Source organism: Belonocnema kinseyi, chromosome 3 (assembly GCF_010883055.1).
Source record: "Belonocnema kinseyi isolate 2016_QV_RU_SX_M_011 chromosome 3, B_treatae_v1, whole genome shotgun sequence".
NCBI classification, from domain to species: domain Eukaryota; kingdom Metazoa; phylum Arthropoda; class Insecta; order Hymenoptera; family Cynipidae; genus Belonocnema; species Belonocnema kinseyi.
The window spans coordinates 58987058-59012266 of record NC_046659.1 but is presented as its reverse complement, the minus strand read 5'-3'; the positions used below and the strand labels follow the sequence as shown (position 1 = coordinate 59012266).

Genomic DNA, 25209 nt, shown 5'->3' with positions numbered 1-25209 from the left:
TGCGGCGTCTCTTCCGCGCGGTATTTATCGCAGTAAACTTGACATTTTTTATGCATGTGCCCAATCACAGGGGTGCATTCCCGCCCCTCCACGAAACGTTGAAAAAGGGGGACGGGTGTGACCTTACATTATTTCTGTCATCAGTCACTGGGGTGCCTCCCCCACCTAACAGGACGTGGGAAAAGGGGTAGGGTCTGTACCTTACATTATTTCTGTGACCAGGCACAGGGGTGCGGTGAGAGATTCCGCAAATATGTCAATTTCAATGTGAGGAGTGCCGCGTGAGAGACAAACCGCTAGATAGAGATGCCGCAGTTGTGAAATACCGCAGATGAGACATGCCGCAAATTTGACATGCCACAGATGTGACATGCCGCAGATATGACATGCCGCAGGTGTGAATTGCCGCATGTGATATGATATGTCCCCTATCCATTGACTCCGTATTCATTCAGGACTTCCCAATGTTCACTCTATCCACCTTGTTAAGCGCTTTATCTAAGTGAACGAATATACAGAAAACTTTTTTCCTTACTTTTAAACTTTTTTCTGTGATCAGTCTCAAGTTAACATTTCATCCATACATTATCAGTTGCTTTTATCTACCTTTGATTTGTATATTAGTACGATAATCGCTTTTTTTCAGTTACCTGGGACTTCCTCCTTATCGATAGTAAACTTATCAATTCACACAACCTGTGAGGTCGGTACTCGCCACCGCTTTTAAGAATTTCTGCTTTCATACTGTCTGCACCAGCAGTCTTACCATTTTTTAAGTTTTTAATTATATCCCTAACCTCAGTGACAGAGAATATATCAATCGGGTTTTCGAACGCGTCGGGTTCTATGTCGTAGTTGTCTTGCCCTATAGCGTAATCTCACAAAAATTTCGAAAAAGAGTCTCTTAAATCGTCTAGTATCCCGTCTGTATTATGTAGCATTTCTCCCTTGCTATTTCTCATGCTAACTAACTCTGTAATTTTATTTCCCTTCCTCGATTTTTGAAAGCGTTTTTTCTTAATTCACAGTTGTTTTGCCTTTTCTTCTCTTCTTCTTTTTTGATTCTACATTTACTTTCTTTAACTAGTCGTTAAACTTTCCAATTTTTGCGTCTAGAATTATTTTTACGTCTATTTCTCTCCTCATTGCTAGGACCTGTGATGTTTAACGTTTTATGCCACGCTTCTTTCTTTTCTTGTTGGGCTGCCTGAATTTTATCATTTCACAACAATTCACAATCATTAATTAAAAATACTAACATTCGTAAAATAATTAATTTTTTATTAATTAACGGTTGAGATACTATAGTCTGAGAATGTAAAGTACTTTTAAGCCTCAGGCGAGGCATTTTAAAGATCATTTATGTGAACCAGATGAGTTTTTAGAAATCCCCCATGCGACAATAAGTGTCTATATATCGGAAACCGGCCTCATTAAAGAGGATTAGATTCAACGGTACATAAAAATATGTTACATTAGATAGCCCGTTTGCAATAAGAACAATTATATATATAATAATAGTGGTAAGCAGCAGATCTCCAGCTGCGCCCACGGAGGATGTTTAGGTTTTGAGCTCCTAGCCGACCATTTCCACAGGAATGCCACGGCAGCGCATACATTTTCAAACTTATTATGATGAGAACTTGATGCTCTGCTCGTTCGAAAAAGGAGGGAAGAACTCTTTCTGGAAATAAAAGGGTTTGTCATTGCCATCCAGCACAAGGTAATCAAGACGAGGAATTACCAAAAACGCTTTCCTAATATAGCGGCAGTGACTGACAGATGCCGCCTTTGTGGAGATCTCAGTGAGAACATAGAGCACATCACTGATGGCTGTATGATACTTTTGCATTGCAAGAATACGCGCGCAGACATAATGATGTTGCTGGGATCATTTACCAAAAAATGGCTTCGAACCCTGGCTTACTAGAGACGTGTGAGCCTTATTACATATCTAGCCGAGAACGAACACCATCTCCATTACTGGGACAGGACTGTTGGGACCGACCACATAGTCAGATATAATCGTCCGGACGTCCTATAGTTAGATAAATTTGCTCAACACGTATGAATAATAGACATAAGCGTTCCTCTAATCAATAACACTACTCTCTAATTTTTTCATGTAGTCCGGTCACTTTGGTTGCAAGTATCTCAGATAAGCAAAATGGTTTAAAAAACTGTACAGTGCATGTTAATGTGTCTTTATTTTTGTGTGCACAGCATGCTTAGCGGTTATTGTGCAAAAGTTTAATGAGGAACTGGCAACCTTCATTTGCCGGAAAGCATCGAAATAATGTACTTAGAGTAGATAGGTCTACTTTGAGAAGCTTCTATATTGTAAAATTTGCCTAGAAAATTTCAAATTTTTTAGAATTTATTCTTCAAAGCCTTAAGAACTTATATCTTTTTCAAAAATGTCATATTTTTATCAACCTGACTATGAAGTAGGTTACAAGAAAAAAATTATCTTCAATACTACTGCACCTACCAAAACGAGCCAAGGCTGTTAATGTTTGGAGAAGGAAAAATATTAACACCACATACATAGATCGTATAAAAACAATGAACTTAGGACTTAAAAACTACTTTACAGTCACTTTTATAAAAATAATTAATTGTTTGAAAAAGATGTAAGTTCTTAAGGCTTTGAAGAATAAATAAAAAAACATCGAACTTTTCTAGTCAAATTTGACAATACAGGAGATTCTCAAAGTCGACCAATCTATTCCAAGCGCATTATTTCGGTGCTTTTCGACAAATAAGGGCTGATAGTTCCTCGCCAGATTTTTGCACAATAACTGCTAAGCATGCAATCGATGCAAAAATAAAGACACTTTGACATGCACTGTACGGGTTTTCTTTAACATTTTTCCTCTCTGAAATATTCACGCTTAAAGTGACCGGACTCCATGAAAAAAATAAAGAGTAGGTTTAAAAACGCTGAGAAGGTCCAGACATATTTGGAGCTGTAGCAGGAGATCTTGACCGTGTGGAGGATCTTGACCCTGTCGTGATCTCCACAGCGTACAGTGTACATTAGACGACTATGATAATCACATTTTGAATTTTTGGGTTCTAATTTTTAACCATTTTGCATATAAATATGCGGACATCTGTGTGCGCGTGTGAAGTTATGTTTATCTCTAGCGATTTACAGTGAAAAAAATCAATATTTCGAATTGTTGGTCTCAGTCGTTGACATTGGAACTAATGTTTGTAAGAAAGATGGATCCCTGTAAACAGGCTCTCCAGTATGAATGTTGGCTCCCTATAAACGGGTACTCTAGGATGAATATTGGATACTTATTGTGCTCTGGAGCGTGATTGTCGGAGCTCTATAGCCGGGCTCCTCAGTGTGCATACCCTTGAGTTATGACAAATGCGCAATCAGAATATAGAATTTCAAAACAAGGACTGAGGCCAATGAATCTACTCACTTGCCGCGTTTCGCGACCATGTTTAATAGAGAAGTAGCAGGTCATGAGTACCTTGGGGTCTGTTCAACGAAACATCATGAGCCATTGAAAATACACCTGGTCGAGAAGAGATTCAAGTATTCTGGGAGCAAGTATATTGAGATACTTATCATCTAAATAATGATAGTTTAAACATAATATAACTCTTGTGTAACTTTGATCGAAGCAACGGTTGCAACTTTTGGTGCAAGAAGTTCACTTCTACGCACCACCATCTAGCTCGTATATTTACTACTTTCTTATACACAGAACAAGCCATCCAGCAGTGGTTAGAGGAAGACGCACGGTACTGATCCTTCAGACTGTAGATTTATCAAGTCCAAAGAACTACAGGCCCATAGCTTGTTTAAACCCCAGGTAAAAGATATTCACTGACATACTATAAAAAAGCGGATATTAAAATCCATTGAGTCCGTATGGAGTTCCATAGTGGAACAACGTAGATGCAAAAGAGGACTGGTAGGTTGCAGGGTAATTGATCTGTCTATAAACACAATAGATAGGTGTATTACCCAGGACTCTATCAGGTATCGACGCAACCTGTCCGTGGCTTGAACTGACTGATATAATGCATTTGATAACACAAACCATGAGCTAGACATCAAAATTTTTGAGTGCCTGGAGGCACGTCCAAGAACATTGAGATAAATGAAAGAACTGTGGACTCCTGTGCCTCGTCTGGACAAGTGTGCCTGTGACCACCTACACAAATGCAGGCTAGGAACGATATCATCGAGTGACGATTAGAATTTTCAACTCATAGGTGAAAATACCATTCAACATCTTGGTAATGAACATATGCATATCTTGGAGTACTGAAAGCGGAAACCCAAGATGAGCGTGTTGTAAAAACGGTCCTTAAAAAAGGAGATCACCAAATTGTTAGAAAAATGTGGACTTTTGAATTATCTGAGAAGAATAAGATCCAGGTCACCAATATTCTAGCCATTCCTACACTGCTCTACACGTTTGGTGCAGTAAAATCGAACGCCTATGAGTTGCAGCAGCTTGACCGAAATACACGCAAGATGATGACAATCCACCGAAGTCGCCATTCTAGATCTTTTGTACCTTGAATATATCTCCCTTGAGATAAAGAGGGTATGGGAAGCGCAACATTTGCTTACACTAAGAGAAAAAGCTGACAAGCTACTTATTGTTAATTCTACGGCATTACACGTAGACAAGAGGTATCGACGGGTCTGTTCAACATGTTTTTTTAAAGTCTGCTGAATCGAGATCGGAGACTGAAGGACTTCCTTTTGCCTCTCAAGACATAATAAATGTACATAAAGAATGTACCTGTAGGTAATGCTAACTGTAGAGCGTCAAAGCAAAAACCAGAAACACTTGGACATGTACTTAGTAGATGCTCAAAATATGCAGGCTATGGTTTGACAGAGATACAATGCGGCTCTAAAAGTGTTCTATTACCACCTTCGGCTCTTCTATGGTATTGATGCAATACCCGTCTTGCCTCACGCATAGGAGAATTGGAGTGCATTGTGGAGAATGACCAGTGTAAGATCTACTGGAATTTTTCATTCTCCGCCGCTTAACGTATCAGTGCAAAAAATCCTAATATTGTTCTCAAAGATTCAAAGACGAAGATCATTTACGTGAATTGCATTCTCGGTATTGGCCGATGGTAATATCACGGCAAAGGAGGAAGAGAAAATGGCTAAATATAAGCACTTCTTTAAGAGCTCATCAGGCTGTACCAAGGCAACAAAGTCCATCTTGCAGTTCTCATAATCGGCTGCATTGGAGGTATGAAAGTTTTATTTCTCAGCCAACTCAAAAAGAGTCCTGCTTGCCAGCGTCAGTCTCATTTCATCGCGAATCAGATGTACCATCCGCTGCGTGAGCTCATCCGCGGCTAGTGACCGGACTCCAAGGTACAGTGTTGTACGATGTCATCTTACGTAAATTTCCCACCCTTTATTTCTTTCTAGGACAGAAGCAGCCGGAGTGGATAACATACACATTTCGGTAGCCTCCGGGTCGGTTGCTTCAGGGAACCATGATCGTAGCTTTCGGAGCCTGCAACTTCTCATAATATATAAGTAAGAAATATCCCAGCAGGTACGTGACATTAAATGACCGTTGATAACTGCTCCAGTCTTCCTCAACAGAACAAAATCACGAAATTAAAAAATATATACAAGGTGTCCAAAAAGTCCCGAGACAGCCAAATAAATCTTTAGATATAATTTTTTTGGAGAAGGTTCAGGTTATTCATGAAGTAATATTCAAAGAGGAATCCATTGGTGACCTTATTTTTTACCTTGCCTATGACCTTCATGGTTACTTCAAGGTCACCTTTATTTTTAAAATAGAATGGCCTATTTTTGACATTTGCCATCGAAAGGGCGAAAATTTTACTTTAAAAACTGTAGTCAGGTCATAGGTAAGGTGTGAGCTTGATGGACGTATCAAGGTCATTCAAACTTTAATATGGTCTGAACATTTTTTTTCGCAAACTAGCTTGTGAAAATCATTCTCTTACCGTACTTACTCACTTAAACAATATACATTGAATACTGATCATCGAGCGACCTTGACCATGACTATCAAGGTCATGTCAAGGTCACTCTATTTTTTTTAATTGAAACGACTCTGTTTGACATCGGAAATTGAAAAAAGGGAAAATTTTATATTAAAAAGTGTAGTCAGGTCATGGGGAAAGTTTGACCTTGATGGGCATATCATGGTGAATCTCAATTCAATATGGTCTGAATAATTTTTCGCAAGATAGCTTGTGAAAATCATAAAATTATAAACAGGATATTAAAGTACAATATTTTTTTGATTGATTATTGTAATGATCGAACGTAAATTTCGTAAATTTTGTTTCGGCACTGTCGGAGATCTACTTTGAGAAGGCAGACGGAGGGAGGTCGGCTGGAAATGAGGAGAACTTATTGGACGTTTTATTATCATTTACTGAGGATCCGAATAATTCCGGTCGCAGGGCTGCTCAAGAACTTAAACTAAGTAAATCGTCTGTTCATATATACTGCAGAGAGCAAACTTTCATCCCATTAAAGTAATACTTATTCACAAGTTGAATGAAGACGATTTCGATCGTCGCGTTGAGTTTTCTGACAATATGATGACACGTATGATTAGAAATCCCAATTTCCCATTAAATATAGTCTTCTAAGACGAGGCGACATTTCAACTTGATGGTACCTTAAATCGGCATAATTGCAGATATTGGGCAGATGCAAATCCTCTGTTGGATATGTGAGAGTTACGCGGCAGCTCAAATAAAAGTCTAGGGAAAAACAGTTTACTGTAAAGCGAATCTCTGATATATTTTTGAGTAAAAAGGTACAAGATTAAGTGTTCGATGATGAATGAAAGTAAGCTGTATGAAACTAAATTGAGCACTAAACTAAAGGAAACTGTAAAAGACTGATAATGTTAAGTTATACAAAGCTGTGAGCGAAAGGTTTTCCGCGTGCTTTCCCGACGGCTCATCACGACGGAACTGGCCGGGCGTTAGGCCCTTGGGTCCTTAGTCAAGAAGCCAACCCCTTCGACTGCTTCCTTAAAGTATCGCATATAACGCTGAATCTCCAACATCATCATTGGGCACGAGAAGATAAATCGCAATATCCACAAAAACTCAACGTTTGGGCTAGCATATTCAATAATAGAATAATAGGACCATTTTTATCGATGGTAATTTAAATATTCAAAATTATGAAGCTATGCTTAGAAATCAAATTGTCCCTGCAATAAGAGAGATTGCTGGAGACAACTTTGATAAGACATGGTTTCAGCAGGATGGTGCAGGTCCTCATTACGCAGTAGATGTTCGCGCTAACTTGGACACAGTATTTGTCAATCGGTGGATAGGACGTAGAGGCACAATTGAATGGCTATCTAGATCCCCTGATTTAACACCTATAGATTACTTTTACTGGAGCTATATCAAGGATCGAGAGTACAAAACAAAACCTGAAAACTTAGCAGAATTGCAGCAAAGCATGATAGACGAATCAGCTCTCATTTCAACTGAAATGATTATTAATGCTGTAAATGCTTTCTAGCACAATTTAGCTTACTGTCAAGAAATAAACGGAGAACAGTTCGAGTACTTACGTTGAGAATATTAAACATCTCATTGTCTATTACAGATCGCGAGAGGTAAGGAGACTCATGATAAACAAGCACCCCATCGTGAGATGCAAGGGGACTCACGCTATAACCTTGGTGGCCATGGTCAAGGTCACTTGATGGTCACTATTAAATGTAACTTTTTTAATTAGGTAAGTAGGGTAAGAGGATGATTTTCACAAGGTAGCTTGCGAAAAAATGTTTAGACCATATTGAAATTTGAATGGCCTTGATATGTCCATTAAGGCCACACATTACCTGTGACCTGACTACACTTTTTAACGTAAATTTTTCCCCTCTTTCAATTGCCAATGTCAACAATGGACCATTCTATTTAAAAAACAAAGGTGACTTGGAAATAACAATGAAGGTCATGGTCAAGATCAGAACTATGGTCACCACTGGATTCCTCGTTGAAAGTTATTTCAAGAATGACCTCTACCTTCTCCAAAATAATTGTATAATTTTTAAATGTGCGGTTTGAAAATAAGATAAAATTCAAACTGGAAAATTCTAAAAAAACTATAGTAGTAAATGGTTTTTATCAGCTGTACGCTCATGATTTGAAAATATTTTGTTATCAAACCATCATCATGAGTGTGATTTTAGGTACTGAAAACGATATCTAAAATAGCACTTCCTAGTGTAGGCCGTTTAATTTTTATTTAGGGTACTGATAGTCTGATGGACATTTATATTTTTAATTTATGCTATGATGAGTGCAGTGACCCCAACTATGGCATGTAGATGTACTGCACTTACGCTAACTGGTGTGATAAAAAATACTGCGTGACTCGTCCCTCATCTTGAGAATTGAATTGAATTGAATCGAATCAAATTGAATTGAAACATTTTTCTATAACTGTTTGAGAAAAATAATTTTATTTCTTTTACTTTTTTAGTATCTTGTTTCACTTTTGGAAAAACCGTGAATATTATTTTTTCAGACAAAAAACTTCTCTCTTATTACTAAGGCATTAGGCCAAATACCTATATTGTAATGAAAAATATTACTATAATAATCGCTGGGGGATTATATTGATCCTCAAAAATAAATTTGGTAGAAATTGTTGATGTAAGTTGTTGGCTTTGGGGTCAGGTAAATTGAAACTAATTAAGTTGTTTCAAACGTTTCGGTACATATTGGTGGCCCTCCTCAGTGAGTTTTGTTAAATCTGTGAAAAGTACACAATATCTTGTAGGTACGCAGTTTTACAATTGGAAGTATTATTTTTTGATTAATATGTCAGTTGTGAACTAATACAAATTAAAAATGTATTCGTTTTTAAATTTAAATTTTGTTTAATTTTATTTAGAACTATTGATAAATCTTGCATTAATCTTGAAACATTGTATTATTTTAATAAAGTATAATTGATACGAAAACAATACCAATGTAGTCGAAAAAAATTTTTCACTCATTTTTTATTTATTGAACATTTTTTTTTTGGTTTCAATCGTAAAAAGTTATTTTCAAATTATTTTTTTATTTCTTTTCAGTGACGTGTATCCAATTAAATTGCATTTTATTAATTATTTTATTCCTTTTTTGTTATTTTCAAATAATTTGTTTGTACGAAAAATATGATTAGAAATTGTCAGGAACCTTTTTCAGCTGTAGATTGTTGTATAATAGGCAAATATAATTTAAATGAATTTTATACTTAAATACATTTTCGCAGTAATAAGAATGATGTCAAGAAACATTTCATTTTAAAATGATAAGTTCAAATAATTTTTCCCTTAATTTCTCGTATTTAAATTTTGCTTTGAAAAAGTCTTATGTTTCCGAAACTGGTTCCATTTTAAAAGTAGAATAAAATTCAACAAATACAATGTAGTGAAAACAATCAATTTTATTCTGTGCCAATAACATTATGGAATGGCTGCTGAGTGACAAATACTATAAATTGGAAATAATATTGTGCGCTTTTAGTGGGCGAAGAGTGAATTGTGTTTAACGCTTATTTGCTGCATAAGAAAGGTATGTTATGAATAGACAGGATTTGTTTTGAATAAAGTAAATAAAATATTATATGCAAAAATTTGTTATTGACATTACATACAATTGCTTACAGCGATTTCGGTAAAAAGGTGAACCAACTTTCGATTGATTATTCTTTACCAAAGAAATGTTTTGTGGTTTTGTATGTTTATTACTAACAGTGTCGGCAGTAATAATTTAAACAATAATTACCTAATAATAATTTAACAATCGTTACTTATTAATAACTTTAATAAGTAACACATTATTTCTGAAATTAATGACTGATTTCTATTGTTCTTTTCACAGATCGATCATAGATAAATTCACATCAGGAAATGCAGATGGATTTTGTGCATTTCAGCTGATTCATTTCAATGAACATTATTGGAAAACCGTTATCTCTAGACTTTATCCCAAGACTGGGGATTGATCAGCCTAAAATTAATTCTGAGTCATTCTGATGATATAGGTGTATCAAAAAGATATCTCGAGGTAATTTAACTTGTCTGAATTTTAATCAATAAAATATTTAGGGATTTTCTTGTATTTTAGAAAATGTTTTCTCTGGACCTCATCCTAAAATTTTGTTTGATCGACCATTAAAATAAACTAGAGACTCTTTGGTGATAGGATTGTTTAAAAAATGTATCTAGACAAGATAATTTAGCCCAGAATTGTTATTCCATTTTTGTTTAGAAATTATTTTTTTTTTCGAAATCGCTATCTCCGGATCTGATTTTCAAACTGGCATTTGATCAGCCTTTAAAATTCATTCTAATTCATTTGTATGATATAGGAGTAACGAAAAGATATCTCGAGGCAATTTAACTTGCTAGAATTTTAATTAATCAATTATTTAGGGATTTTTTCGTATTTTAGAAAATATTTTCTCTGGAAATCATCGGAAAATTTGGTTTAATCGTCCACTAAAATAAATTAGAGACTTGTTGATAATAGGATTGTATCTGAAATTAATCTAGACAAGATATTTTGTGCCAAAATTGTTATTCAATTTTTTTCCAGAAATTATTCTATTTTCGAAATTGCTATCTCTGGATCTGATTTCCAAACTGAAATTTGATCGGCCTCTAAAATTAATTCTAATTCATTGCGATGATATAGGTGTATCAAAAAGATATCTCGAGGTAATTTAACTTGCTTAAATTTTAACTCATAAAATATTTAGGGATTTTTTTGTATTTTAGAAAATGTTTCCGCTGGACCTCATCCTGAAATTTTGTTTGATCAACCATTAAAATAAATTAGAGACTCGTTGGTGATAGGATTGTTTAAAAAATGTATGTAGACAATAAAATTTAGCCCAGAATTGTTATTCTATTTTTGTTTAGAAATTATTCTTTTTTCGAAATCGCTATCTCTGGATCTGATTTCCAAACTGGCATTTGATCAGCCTTGAAAATTCATTCTAATTCATTTTTATGATGTAGGTGTGTTAAAAAGATATCTCAAGCAATTTAATTTGCCAGCATTTTAATTAATCAATTATTTAGGTATTTCTTCGTATTTCAAAAAATGTTTCCTCTGGAATTCATCGGAAAATTTATTTTGATCAAAAATTAAAATAAATTAGAGAGTCGTTGGTGATAGGATCGTATCAGAAATAAATCTAGACATACTATACTATTTTAGGCCGAGTAGATTTGAATTACATTAAAAGATTATTATTTTCTGATAAGGAACCAGTAATGTATGAATTTAAAATTTAGAACTGATAAAATAGATAATTATAGCAAAATTTCTGAAAAAAATTGAAATAAAATTTTTTGCCCAAAACCTCACTTCTGCATTCATTTCTGCTACACTCCTATTATCAGCGAGTCTCTAATTCATTTTAGTGGTTGATCAAACCAAATGTTGAAATGCGGTCAAGAGAAAACATACACTAAAATGAAAAAAATCCCAAAAAAAGAATTTATTAATTAAAATTCAGTCAAGTTAAATTGCTTCGAGATATCTTTTTGATACACCTATACCATGACATTGAATTATAATTAATTTTAGGCTGATCGATCCCCAGTCTTGGGATAAGGTCTAGAGATAACGGGTTTTCAATAATGTTCATTGAAATGAACCAGCTGAAATGCACAAAATCCATCTGCATTTCCAGCATTATTTATGATTGACCTGTGAAAAAAAAACAATGGAAATCAGTTATTAATTTCAGAAATAATGTGTTACTTATTAAAGTTATTAATCAGTAATGATTGTTAAATTATTATTAAGTAATTATTGTTTGAATTATTACTACCAGCACTGTCAGTAATAAATATACAAAACCACAAAACATTTCTTTTGTAAAGAAAAATCAATCGAAATTAAAATAATCATGCCGGGCCGATCTATCATTATTTCAAAATTATGGTCGGATTCACCTTTTTACCGAAATCGCTGTAAGTAATTGTAGGTAATGTCAATTAAAATTTTTAGCATGTAATATTTTAGTCACTTTATTTAAAACAAATCCTGTCTATTCATAACATACCTGCTTTATGTCGCAAATAAGCAATAAACTTGATCCAAAGATGCACGGACTTGACCCAATGGCCGATCCGAATGCAAATTTAAAGGCGCGAAATATGAAAATTCCCCTGTAAAATGGCTTCTTCCCTGCTGTTGTGCAATTCGGGTAGCAATCAAGTGCGCCATATATGTAAGCCCCAGCGTGTCCACCCTGTATATGTGTATGTGTTTGTATGTTTCTAAATTTGATGTATGTATGTAGAAAAAATGTATTTTTAATTTTTCGAAAGTATTGTAATAATGTTATTAGTAACCTTATAAGAATTTCTACCAAATTTGTGGCATAATGACTTGTTTTTTTTTCCTCCTCAAAAGAGAAAAGCAAGAATGTAACGTCAATGTTCACTAAAAACTGAATGAAAGCTGTGGGGTTGGTCAGCGATTGAGGGTCTCATATATGCAAGGGGATAGTGGGAGGAACAATTTTCTTTCCAGAGTTCATGTTGCAGCTAGAAAAGCCAATTTAGGCGACAGTGGAGTAAGGATTTTTTTCAAGAACAGGAAGGGACAGCAATAAAATTTGAAAGAAAACACTTGTAGACTGATTTTACTTAAGCGTAGTATTTATGTATTCGTGTAGTAAGTGATCCGTATTATTTTTTTAATATTTCAACTTTCTTTTTAAAAAATTAGAATGAACCGTTTATTTATATATTTTTTATTTTTAGTAAAATTTTTAGTGAAAAAAATTAATATTTTCGGTTGTCAGTTTTTGCTACATATTAACTTAATTAATTTATGTAAAATCAGATGTAACATTGTTTACGCTAATTTGTTTTTATATCAAATAACGTAGATTAAAATTTGCTATTTTGTAAAAGGGGGAAATAAAAAGTGGAAAGATTGTCGGTATCAGCTCGTTGATTAACTGCAAGAGAATGGCTGACTATATGAGACATTTCAAAAACCATTCATTTATAGTGTTCCGTTTTTTCCAAAATTTTTGTTTCGCCAAAATCAAACCGATGATCTTCATACCATGCATATTTGGTCATTCTCGTTAATTTTTTTGGTGGTTTGTACACGTCTTTCGTGTGTTCTTTAATGCGTATATGGAGAGGCCGTTTGTCGTACCAATGGATAATGCCTCACAGTTATTGCATGGAGTACTGTAGACTACATTGGACATTTTTTCATTCGGAATAGGATCTTTTCTGACTTAAAAATTGGTGTTAAATCGTTGATATTACGGAATGTAGGTTTTAGGTGAAAGTGTTTGAGAATGCTAGATATTTTTTCAGACAGTCCAAGTCTGTATTTTTATCTGTATGTTATGCAATCTGTGTCTGATGATTGTGTTAATCAAGGGAAGAGGATAATTATTATTTATTAGAATCGTTTTAATTTTTCTAAGATTTTTTCGTGGAAGGCTTTGTTAGATAAGGTTATCGCTCGATCAATAAAATTGTTTATAACCTTGAATTTATATTATTGTGGATGGTGTGAAAAGTAATTGAGACAATGGCCTGAACCGGTTGGTTTTTGATACCAATCTGTCTTTAAATGATATCCTTCCCTTTTTATTAGAACATCAAGAAAGCTAATTCTATCGTCTGATTCCTCCTCCAGAGTGAATTGTAAATTATGATTGAAGTTATTAAAAGTGCTCAGAATTGTTTGAATTTGGTCAGCAGGAGCAGCAGCAATAATATCGTCTACATAACGGAAGTAGAAAGGTGACCGTATTGGAAGGGAAGCTAAGCAGCTTTTTTCTAAATCATCCATCACAATATCTGATAAAATGGAGGAGAGTGGAGAACCCATATGGGAAAGCCAAATTTTTGTTTGTAGAATACTCCTTTAAAATTAAAAGAGGAATTGCTTGCACAAGTTCGTAATCCTTTGAGAAACTGTGTCATAGGCATTTTTACATTACTTTGGATCTGAGGCCATCTCTCTTTTATAGCAACAATTGCGAGACCAATAGGAACGTTTGTGAACAATGAAACGGCGTCAAGTGAAAATAATTTATACCCTGGTGGGATTGTGACGTTTTTAATTTTGTTGATATATTCAAAACTGTTTTTTTACTCTTGATGTTGGCGGAATTATATTTTCGGAAATGATGGACTTGTAATACGAATCGAGGTTGTAAATTGGACTGCCTATAAATGAAACGATCAGTCTGAGCTGTTTGGCGTCTTCATGAATGTTTGTTAGTCCATAACACTGGGAAGGATTGGGATTTTTGGCTTTCAAAGATTTACTAATTAAAATATTAGGATTCTTTTTTAAAAAAGTTTGAGTCAGTTTGAGATATGCATGTACTTGTTTCTGAAAGTCATACATGGGATTTTTGTGCAAATTTGTTTGTTGGGTGAAATTGCTGATGCAATTGACGAATTTTAGCCTGGCTTTATTCCGGTCTATTTCTTGGATGTTTTTTATGTTTAATTCAAAGTCAGCAATAAAATGTTTGATTGGTAGCTTGTAAATGAGAATTGGCAAACCGAAATTTTGTCCTAGACCGGCGGTTCTCCCCACGAATTCATGAATTTGTGTGTTGGTTAAGTTAACAAATTTGCTTCTCTTCTTAGTAGGAATGCTGCACGTGATATTTTTATTGTTAATATTGCTTTCAAAATTTTTTAATTCTAATTGATCATTATGTGAATATTTGTTGCTTGTTTTCATGAGACGATCAAATTTGGATTTACAGATTTTTTGTGTCATTCGAAAATTGTTCTAGCTTTTTTTGATTCAAACTCAAAAAAAGGTTCATACTCATCACGTGTGAGATTTTTTTCTATTATTACGCGCAACTTGACCAACTCACATTTTAGGTTGTGTACACTGTTAGAAAAAATTCGTACGTCACACCGAAGTGCGAAGTTGTAATGATAAGGTGCATATTTTGGTGTGAAAAAGCATTTTTTCTACTAAAATACACTTCTCTGGTGTAAGGTTGGAATATTTAGGGACTCTCAACTTCCCAGTGTTAAAAATACTAACGAATTACACCGAGGAGATGTGAAAGTCTTAATCTAAACTTAAAATTGCAGTGGACAGTGTATGAGAGGTGATTATTTACCAAATGAGATGTTTTTCGCACCAACGAAGCGAGTGAGAAAAGTCTCATTCGCTAAAAACCACCTCTCACACAAATATTGAACCGTATTTTATACCGCGAAAGGCGGAAAAATCATGTTGAAGTTGAGATTTTGAGGTTAGAGTGATATAAACATACAATCGACAATATGCGGTGCGAAAACTAACATCGATCAGTTGCTCTGCGCACGCAAGCGTTTGGTATACTCGCATTTTGTATTTGCCGGATTGCGAGTAGCTTCGGGTGTTTTTCTTGTGGCGTGTCGGTGAGTCGGCTCCCGACTTAATGAATGACGATCTAGCTGCTCCTTAAATTTATTTCGGTTTTGAAATTTCGAATTACATTAGAACCATTAGACTCATTGCATAGAGGTAAATATAATTTACTTCACGTAAATATATATAGGAGGCCAGATTTGTTTTTCTAAAATGTTTCAAATTTAGTTCTGCATATCTTAGTCATATTTTTAAAAAACAATGAACTCTTAATAAATAAAAAAAGAATTTTTGATAAAATAGTTACAAAATTGTTCAATTTTCATCTTTAGTAACGAATTTTAAACTGACACAATAATTATTAAACCAAAAATGGACTAGTTAAATTTTCAGATAAAAAATGGAATTTTCAACGAAAGAAAGTAATTTTTAAGTAAAAAAGATTAACTTTTAACAAAAAACGGAACATTTAATATGCAGTAAAAAAATTAATTTTGAATAAAAAAACAATCAAATCTACAACAAAATAGTTCAATTTTCAACCAAAGAAATGAATTTACGTACAAGAAGACTTCTTCCAAAAAAGACCAAATTGCCAATAACACATGAATTTTCAACCTAATAGTTGAATTTCAATTAAAAAATAATATTTCAAAGAAAAATTGAATAGTTACATTTTCAGTTAAAAATAATTATCAATCCTAAAAAATCAAAGTTTCAACAAAATATTTAAATTTTCAAGCAGAAAATCGAATTTGCAAACAAATAATTTCCTACAGAAAACAGAAATTAAAAACTCTATAAATCAATTTTAAAACAACAAAAAAACGCATTTTGAAAAAAACAGATAAATTTTCAACGAAAAACGGTAACATTATCATTAAAAAAAAATTTACAACCAAAAATTTTTCATTAAAATAGTTTAATTTCCAAAAAACAAAAATGAACTTTCAACCATTTTAAACGAAAGAAAAGAAGTTTTATCAAAAAATGCATTTTCAAATAAAGAAATGAATTTTTAATTAAAACAGATAAATTTTTAAACAAAAAGAATAAATTTCTACCGAAAAAGATTAATTTTTAACTGAGAATAGTCAATTTTCAGTATTGAAAATATTTTTTCAACTAAAAAAATCGAATTTTCAACAAAACTGTTAAATTATCAACCAAAAAATCAATTTTCAAACGGGAACAATTATTTCCTATTAAAAAAAGATGAATTTACAACTAAAAAAATTATTTAAAAAAACTTCAATTTGAGTAAGTTTAGGAGATATTTATAAATTTTGAAACGATTCAAAAATAACCAAAACTTGTAACAATTTGTTAAGAATTTTGTATGGTTTCACTGTCAACCATTTTATACCATAAGAAAAGAAGTTTGATCAAAAATACTACGAAGATTTTTCTACCGTAAAAGATTAATTTTTAACTGAGAAAGGTCAATTTTCAAGGAAAAATAAAAGAACACATTTTCAACAAAATTGTTAAAATTTCGAATAAAAAAAATGTTGAACCAAACATGATACAGTGAAATTTTCAATATAAGAAAATGATTTTTTAACCTAAAAAAATCGAATTTTGAACAAAAATTTTAAATTATCTACTTTAAAAATGAATATTATCACTAAAAAATAAGTATTTAACCAAAATAAAATAGTTAAATTTTCGGATTCAAAATTTAATTTTCTGCAAAATAGTTTCATTTTTTACCAAAAATGGAATGGAATGAATTCTAAAAGAAAATTGAAAAAAGAACTCAACATCTTTTTATTATTTCTTTAACATTTTAAAAGGGATGTAAAAGAGTGTGTAGAAAATTTTGCAATTTTGCCATGTTATATGTAATTTTAGAAAAACTTCATTCTTATCTAGCCTTCTCATGCAATTTTGTTGCACAATTTTCTTAAAAGTTGATGTTGGTTTAAAAAATGTGCTGTCCATTTCGTGTAAGTTTAGGAGATATTCAGAAATTTTGAAACGAAAAGAAATTTTTTAAATTTTATCAAGAAATGCATTTTCCACAAAAGAAATTAATTTTTTATTAAAATAGGGGAACTTCTAACATGAAGAATCCTTTTCTTCCAAAAAAGATAATTTTTTAACTGAGAAGGGTCAATTTTCGAGCTAAAATAAAACAATAAATTTTCAACAAAATTGTTAAATTTCTAAATAAAAAACATTTTGAATACCAAAAATGATGCAGTTAAATCTTCAGTATAAGAAAATGATTTACAAAAATGTTAAATTATCAACCTAAAACAAATTTTCAATCAAGAAGAATCATTTTCTATTAGAAAAGGACGTTTTTCCAACTGCAAAAATAATTGTAAAAAAGTTTAACAAAGTCGTTAAATTTTCAACTTTAAAAATGAATATTAATAGTAAAAAAGAATTATTAAACCAAAAATAGAATAGTTACATTTTCAGATAAAAAAATTAATCTTATAAAAAATAATTTTAATTTTCGATGTAAAAAATTAATTTTCAACTGAAAAATATTTCGTACCAGAAAAAAACAATTGAATTCACAACTGATTAGTTACATTTTTACAGATATAGTTGGATTCTTCATTAAAAGAGATAAATTGTTAACCAAAAATGGAATGAATTCTGAAAGAAAATTGAAAAAGAACGCATTTTTTTTATTATATCGTGAAAATTTGAAAAGGGGTGTAAAAGAGTGTGAAGTAAAATTTTGCAATTTTTCCATGTTATATAATTTTAGTAAAAATAAGGAATTTTATTATTACCAAGCTTTATTGCGTAATTTTATTGCGCATTTTTTTAAAATTTATGTTGGTTTGAAAAATGTGCTTTCAAATTTGAGTAAGTTTAAGAGAAATTTAGAAGTTTTGAAGCGATATAAAAATAATTAAAACTTGTAACAATTTGTTAAGAATTATTAAAGGTTTCACGTGAATTTAGATTTTTAAAGATTTAAAAAATAAACTTTAGAAACTTTAAAGGAATTCCGACAGATTTCATGGAGATAAAAATATTTTTCATAAAATTCCTGGGAAAAATTTAGAATATTGTAGGTAATTTTTTCACATTTTGAATAAATTTTCAAAATTTTAAGAAAAATTTTAGTCAATTAAAAATATGTTGGGAAATTTAAGTCGCGTTTCATGCATTAGAAATATTGAAAAACTTGCAAACATTTCCGAAAATGTATAAAATGTTTCTTGATTTTTTCCAAATTTCTAAAAGTTCTAAACATCCTTGAAGAAGACTCGAATTTTTCCTAATATTTAGTAAAATCCAATAAAATAAAAATCTTTAAAGTCCTATTTGTTCTTTCTTGACACAGCTGAAGCCGAAAAGTTATTAAACTGACCACATATGCTTTCTTAATATATGGTAACTTTACGAAATCCTTAATTTCTTAAGATACTTATCTCAATATTATCAAAATTTAGCGTTTACAATTTGATTTCCGTTGTCAAATAATTGTAATTGTAAATAATTGTAGAATGAATTTAACAAATTTTATTTTATGAAGAAATATCTCGTGATATTAAAAGGAGAAAACAATTCTAAAAATACCTTTTTGTATAGTATCTTAATAAATTAGGGTCATACGTTTAGAATATTTTTCCTTGATTCTGCCCTCGGCTCAAACAAGATACAGAAAACCGTCTTGAAATTTCATATAAAAACTGTACTCTGTATACAGTCAGCGCCGGATTAACATTTTTCGGTGAGTGGGGCTAAGCCTCGAGGGGGCCCTCTTAAGGGCAGAGAAAATCCCAATTTTGCTGTAACGTACGTAATTTTCTGGGGTCAGGGGACCCTCGGCCCCCTGGGGCCTGGGGCACTAGTCCCACCTTGCCCCTTGGTAAATCCGCCGCTGTATACACTAATTTAAAAAGTGAAAAATAATCATAATTTTATAAATATGCCTAAACTTTATTTTAATATGTTGCTTAGAGAATAGGTTTCAGAAATAAAATTATAAAAATATCTCCATTAGTTAGCAAAACACTATGTAAAATCGCCTTTCAAGTTATAGAAAAAAAAATTCCAAAAATATTAATAAACGGTTGTACAGATTTAGCTTTAATCTTATGGACCAGTTTCAGAAATATATATTTCTGTTATCGTTTTTCAGCTCATGATTTTGTCCTAAACATGAAGCAGATTAATATACACTTAAAAAATAAAATAAAATTGTACTTAAAGGGAAAAATGAAGATCTTTCATTAATTATGGATGTTTAATTGACGTCAGTTTTATCGGCTTTAAATCTTTCATAATTCCTTTAAACCTCGTAAAGTTTCTTTTTTAAATATTTAAAAATGTAAGTTTCTAATAGAATTTAAGTTTAAAATTACCAAATTGAAACATTTTTCTTAAAAATCTTCCACGCTCATCTTTTAAATTTTTTAAAATCCTTTTATATGTTTGGAAAAGATTTTTAATTTTCTCGTAAAGTGCATTTTTTAAAATAAAAAATTAACTAAAATTTTTACACTAATCTTGAAAAAGTTTTGTTTATAATCTTGTCAGACCTTCTAAGCCATCTAATCATTAAAAATTATTCGAATTTTTCCTGATTTTCTTTTCAATTCAGAAAAATTAAAAAGTTTGCCTCAAAATCTTCCAGATTCCTCATTGACAATATTCGACGTTGTTTAAAATGTATGGCAATTTTTAAAAATAATTTCTTAAAATTAATTTTTCAACATAAAAAATTATATTAATTATTCGTAGAAGCCTGAAAGAATTGTTTGCATTTCCATGAAACCTTACAAAACAAAAAAAAATCTTCAGAAGTTTTATTTATTTTCGAATCGTTTTAAAATTCCTCAATATCTTATGTAAAAAATTTCGGGATGTAAAATGGCTTAATTTAACGTCTGGGAAACAACTAATTAGTATTGGTAAGAAAAAAACCTTATTTTTTCGACTTCTTCCAGACTATTTATTTGGTATTATTCATTATTCAGTATCTGTTAAACTTATTCAAATTTGAAAGCACATTTTGTAAATCAACATAAACTTAAACAAAAATTGTGCAACGAAATTGCGCAAGAAGGTTTAATAAGAATTAAGTTCCTTATATTTTTCTATAATGATATAACATAGCAAAATTTCATGAACTTTTATTCTGTTGACACCCTGAAAAATTTAGTTTACTTAAAAACTCCTCCTAATAGCCTTTTATAAACACTTCACACCGTCTTCCGCACCGGAACGATGCAACAACTGTCAATGATCGCACTGGCTGAGATAAAAAAGGTACGCTCTCACGTTCGACACCGAACTTTGCACATATAGAGATGTGAGATAACACACTTAAGTTGCAGAGCGAGAAACATTCACTGATCGGTGTGATTCAGCGACTTTTTTCTAACAGTGTACGGAGATGCAAATGTCTCTTATCTGATCATTCAAAGTAGACATTTTAAATTTGCTTATATTAGATGCATACCTTCGTGCAAAGGAGTTATTATCGACCCTGATCAATTGAAACGCGTGTAGAATTAGATGTTTTGGGGGGACACGTTCTCTCCTGCATCGAAGAAGAAAGATCCTTTGGTTAGAATTCTTGGCTAGGGTGTCACTTGCCTTGGATCATTTCTTGAGATTTGAAAGGATAGCATCACCATATTCTTCTAGGATTTTGTTTAAAAATCCGTTTCCCCTTCTTTGTTTATCATTGCCCATACTGACCCTAAAGCCAACAACTTACAATAACAGTTTCTACAAAAAAATATTACATTTTTAACAAAAATTTGTATAATTTTTTGATAATATTCATTTTTAATTTTTTAATTTAAAATACTCATAATGTATATTTTTGGACATTTCTTAAAAAAATAGAATTAGTAAATTTACCCTTGAAGAACAGAAATTTTCATTAGTTTAATTTACTTTATTTCTTTAATTTGCAGAAACAAATTAATGGATAAAACTGGCACCTCTGCGGCATTTTCGGTGATTGAATGCATTCATATACTGAATGTGTTCTTGTGAATACTATCAAAAATTATTACGAACAATTTACATTTTTGAAAATACAACATTTTTCTCTTTGGCAGAGTCACATCTTATCATCTCAGGCGTAATATTAATAACCAAAAAAGAGTTAAGGATTACTGAAGTCGATGATACCCGTAAAAAATATAACAATTTCATCCCCTCCTCAGAAAATATTTTTCATAATAACTAGAAAAAAATGTGTCTGAATTATTAAATTTTATCGCAGCAACCACACAAAATTTATTCATATTTATGTACCAGATTTACAAAGTAAGATTTGTACTTGATATCTTGAATTTTATCTATTTTAGGAATGATTTTTTAGATTTCGTGATGAATTGAGTGGGCAATATTTCACAAATAATGATTATGACGCAAAATTGTCGAATCTTTTAAACTGCTGTTCTTTCAAAACCCATAAATTTAGTTTCTACATATATATTCACATTTGAAGTGAATTATGCATTTTTAAACGTTAATTACAATTGTTCCAATACCAGTGTAAAAATAGCGACATTTTTGTTTAGTTTTCAGTCTCTAAGACATTCGTTCACTATTTATAATAATTCCTGCTCTTGCAGCTTTTCTATATAGTTAAGCTAAAGGCAATAATTATTTTTAAATTACAGCAGTTACCTGCAAACTAAAATAATTGTGCTTTTTTGGCCTCCTTAAATATTAATTAATTTTTATCGTTATCAGGAATATTTTTTTTCATTTTGTCATTATTAAGATTATTCTCTACATATCTTAGGCGAAATTCTACGTTATGTTTCTTTCATGAAAAGAAAGATGCCTGGACTGCTGAACAGATATTATAGCAATGTGGAGTGCTAACCAAGATTGTTTTAATTATTGAACAAAATGCTTCTGCCTGCTCAGAAGTGGAGTAAAAATTTAGCAAAATTTAAAAACCAGTTAATAAAGAACACCTGTTTTTGAAATTGTCAACCTGTCCTCAGAAATTTAAATTCGGTGACTATAACTTCTAGTATGACAGAGTATAAACAACCTATAACAAGATATAGGGATCATTTTAGATCCTATTTTATTGTATTTAAACTAACGTTTTTTATGTTTTCTAGGTATCTAGCAATGAAAGCTTTCTTGTTTTCATGAAAAATGTTCGGTTATATAAAGATCAAAAACTAAACAAATTAATGTATTGAACAGCAACGGAAAGTAGGGGAAGGTGGGACGAGATGATGCAAAAAATCTTTGACGCTAATTAAATTGTAATCTGTAAGCACTTGCAAAAACAAATATTAATTAAAATTTTCTCCAATTTATCATTTGCAAGTTGCACATATGTTTTTGTAAATGGAGCGAACTAATTTGTCAGAAATTAAGTATTAAGTACTGAAGGTCAGTTGGGGCGCTATGGAACACGCGGCGGGTAAAACAGAACGCATGGTGGGGTGGTATGGAACAATAGAAATAACCATTTTAATTTGTGAATAGTTTTTGAAAATAAAAAAAAGTAAGCAACAAATCAAAATTTATGCCATTGAACACCAACTGGAAGATATATAATATTAAAATACGTATTTTAGGTGGAACATAGCCTATTACCAGTCTTCCTTTTATAATTTCGCATTTTAATAACTTAAATAATGTACTTTATCACTTTTTATTTCTTACAAATATCTCGCAAATATTTCGATCGGCGACCGGCTACACTGACAGTGACTGCAACAGTTTAAGTTCGCGGATGTTCCATTCCGCCCTATTCAGCTTGTTGCATTTCTGATACAATTTACATAAAATTTTTATTTTTTTTGCACTTACCTCAACTAATTAGACTTATTTTCATTTAATAAATTAATATCAAACTTGAAGTGTGAATATTTTTCCAGATATAGTAGCGTTCTATTTTACCCGCCTGTTCCGTCGCGCCCCACCTTCCCCTCTACAGTAGGAAATCATTTTTTTACTTGAAGTTACAATATTAAAAGATATTTTCGAAAATTTTAATTATCACTGGCATTTTTAAACTTATTGTCGCAGTAAAATATTCTATAAATATTGTACTTCACGTGCTATTTCCCATTTATTTATTCTTGTAACTTTCTACAATGCACATAAGTATAACGGGTTGCATGTAACTAGGAGTTATCTGAAAGTGCAGTTCAAGAATCGATTTTCCTTTTTTCCGATCATGCATTCTTTCTAAGTATTTTCACTGAAAAGAAACATATTCTACCGAATTTTATATTCAAATACTACCTAAATGAATTTTTACTAAGATAGAATACAGAAATAGTGAGTAGAGAAGTTAATTGAAGAATATATATATATATATATATGTACGTTTATTCCAAGCTTTTATTTTTATTTCAAACATATGCATTGAAATTATTTTATATGACAATTATATACAATTTTGGAAGAAACCTATATATTTATATACAATACAACTTAAAAATAATAACAGTTATTTCGCGATATTCGTGACTGAACATTTTTGCAGTTTTTACAAAGAGTATTTCATCAACTTGCTTTAGTTAAATAAGAAGAGAATAAATTCAAGTATTAAGAAGCCCCCTCCACCCAACCTTCGTTTAATTTAGCAGACGAAAGAAGATCTAGAGTTAAATTCGATCTTCAGATTGCGATATGAACAGTACACGAATAATATGTTACATGGAGAATACATATATTTAAAAAAATATATATATCAAGAAAAACAGATTAGGAATATGATCGACAGGAAACACACTTAATAACATCGAATACTGCATCTTTTCAATGTTCTTATGATTCTCAACAAAGATACAAATTATAGGAAGGAGTTAACGTGCTTTTAAAACATTTCTTTTACATTATATTAAAAGGTTGGTGGAAGATATCGCCTACTTTGAGTTTCTGGTAGCGAATATTTTTGATTACCTCTAGGTGGTGGTAAATATCTTCTGTTTTGTGTTGGTAGTGGTTGAGCTATTGGCCTGGCCGTTACTTGTGGTGGTTGCGAAGGAGAACGTGGTGGTGTTTGTACTGAATAATTGTAATTCGAAATAGGTGTCGGACTTGGATAATTATAACTGAAAGTTGGCATTGGACTGGGCTTTGATCGAGAAGGTGGTAAAGGTGGTGGAAGAGGAGGAGGAGAAGGAGGAGGAGTACGCGTTGGCAGATTTGGAGTCGGCGTCGGATAACTATAACTTGATGCTGTTGCCTGAGCACTACTCGATCCAAAAGAGCTCAAGTTTGGAATTACTATTGATGTTGGTATCGCACTAGCTAATATATTGGAAGAACTCTGACTAGATAAAGCAGAAGAGGAGGAACCGAAGCTGTCACTTAGAGCAACAGGTTGACTATATTTGATGACTCCTGAGCTCAATGCTGATGAGCTTGCAGATGCAGATGATGAAGATCCAAAGTTATTTGCGGGAAGGGGTTGAGTTTGAAATGGTCCAAATGATCCACCTACAGGTCCTGTGACAGGTTGACTATATTTGAACACTTCTGATCCAACTGATGAACTGGCTGTTGAAGAAGCTGTAGAGGAGCCAGAAGGATAATAATTTGGGTAATTCACTGGCGGTAAGTAAGTTGGCGCAGGCGTTGATACTCTTGGTGGCTGTGGGCGAGGAGTTATAATAGTTTGAGGTGGACTGAGAGGAGGTGGCCGGTATTGAGGTGGTGGTGGGGGAGGTCCAGGAGGCGATGGTCTGGGAGGAGGTGGTGGTGGCCGCGGCGGAGGTGGCTGAGGAGCAGGTGGCAAATAGTAAGACGGTGGTGGTGGAGGAGGTAGCGGTATAGGTGCTCGAGGTGGTGGCGGTGGCGATGGAGGACGCGATGGTGGAGGGGGTGGTGGCG

The 25209-nt window shown here is 32.4% G+C and overlaps 1 protein-coding gene across 1 annotated transcript in view; it reads right to left on the bottom strand.

Moving 5' to 3' along the window:
- Positions 1-24214: 24214 nt before the first annotated feature.
- The window catches only part of LOC117169842 (flocculation protein FLO11-like), a 1464-nt gene continuing 469 nt past the window's right edge, over positions 24215-25209 (bottom strand). Inside the window, exon 4 of the mRNA XM_033356349.1 lies at positions 24215-24888. Within this exon, the coding sequence (XP_033212240.1) occupies positions 24215-24888 (674 nt within the window). The remainder of the gene's footprint in view (positions 24889-25209) is intronic.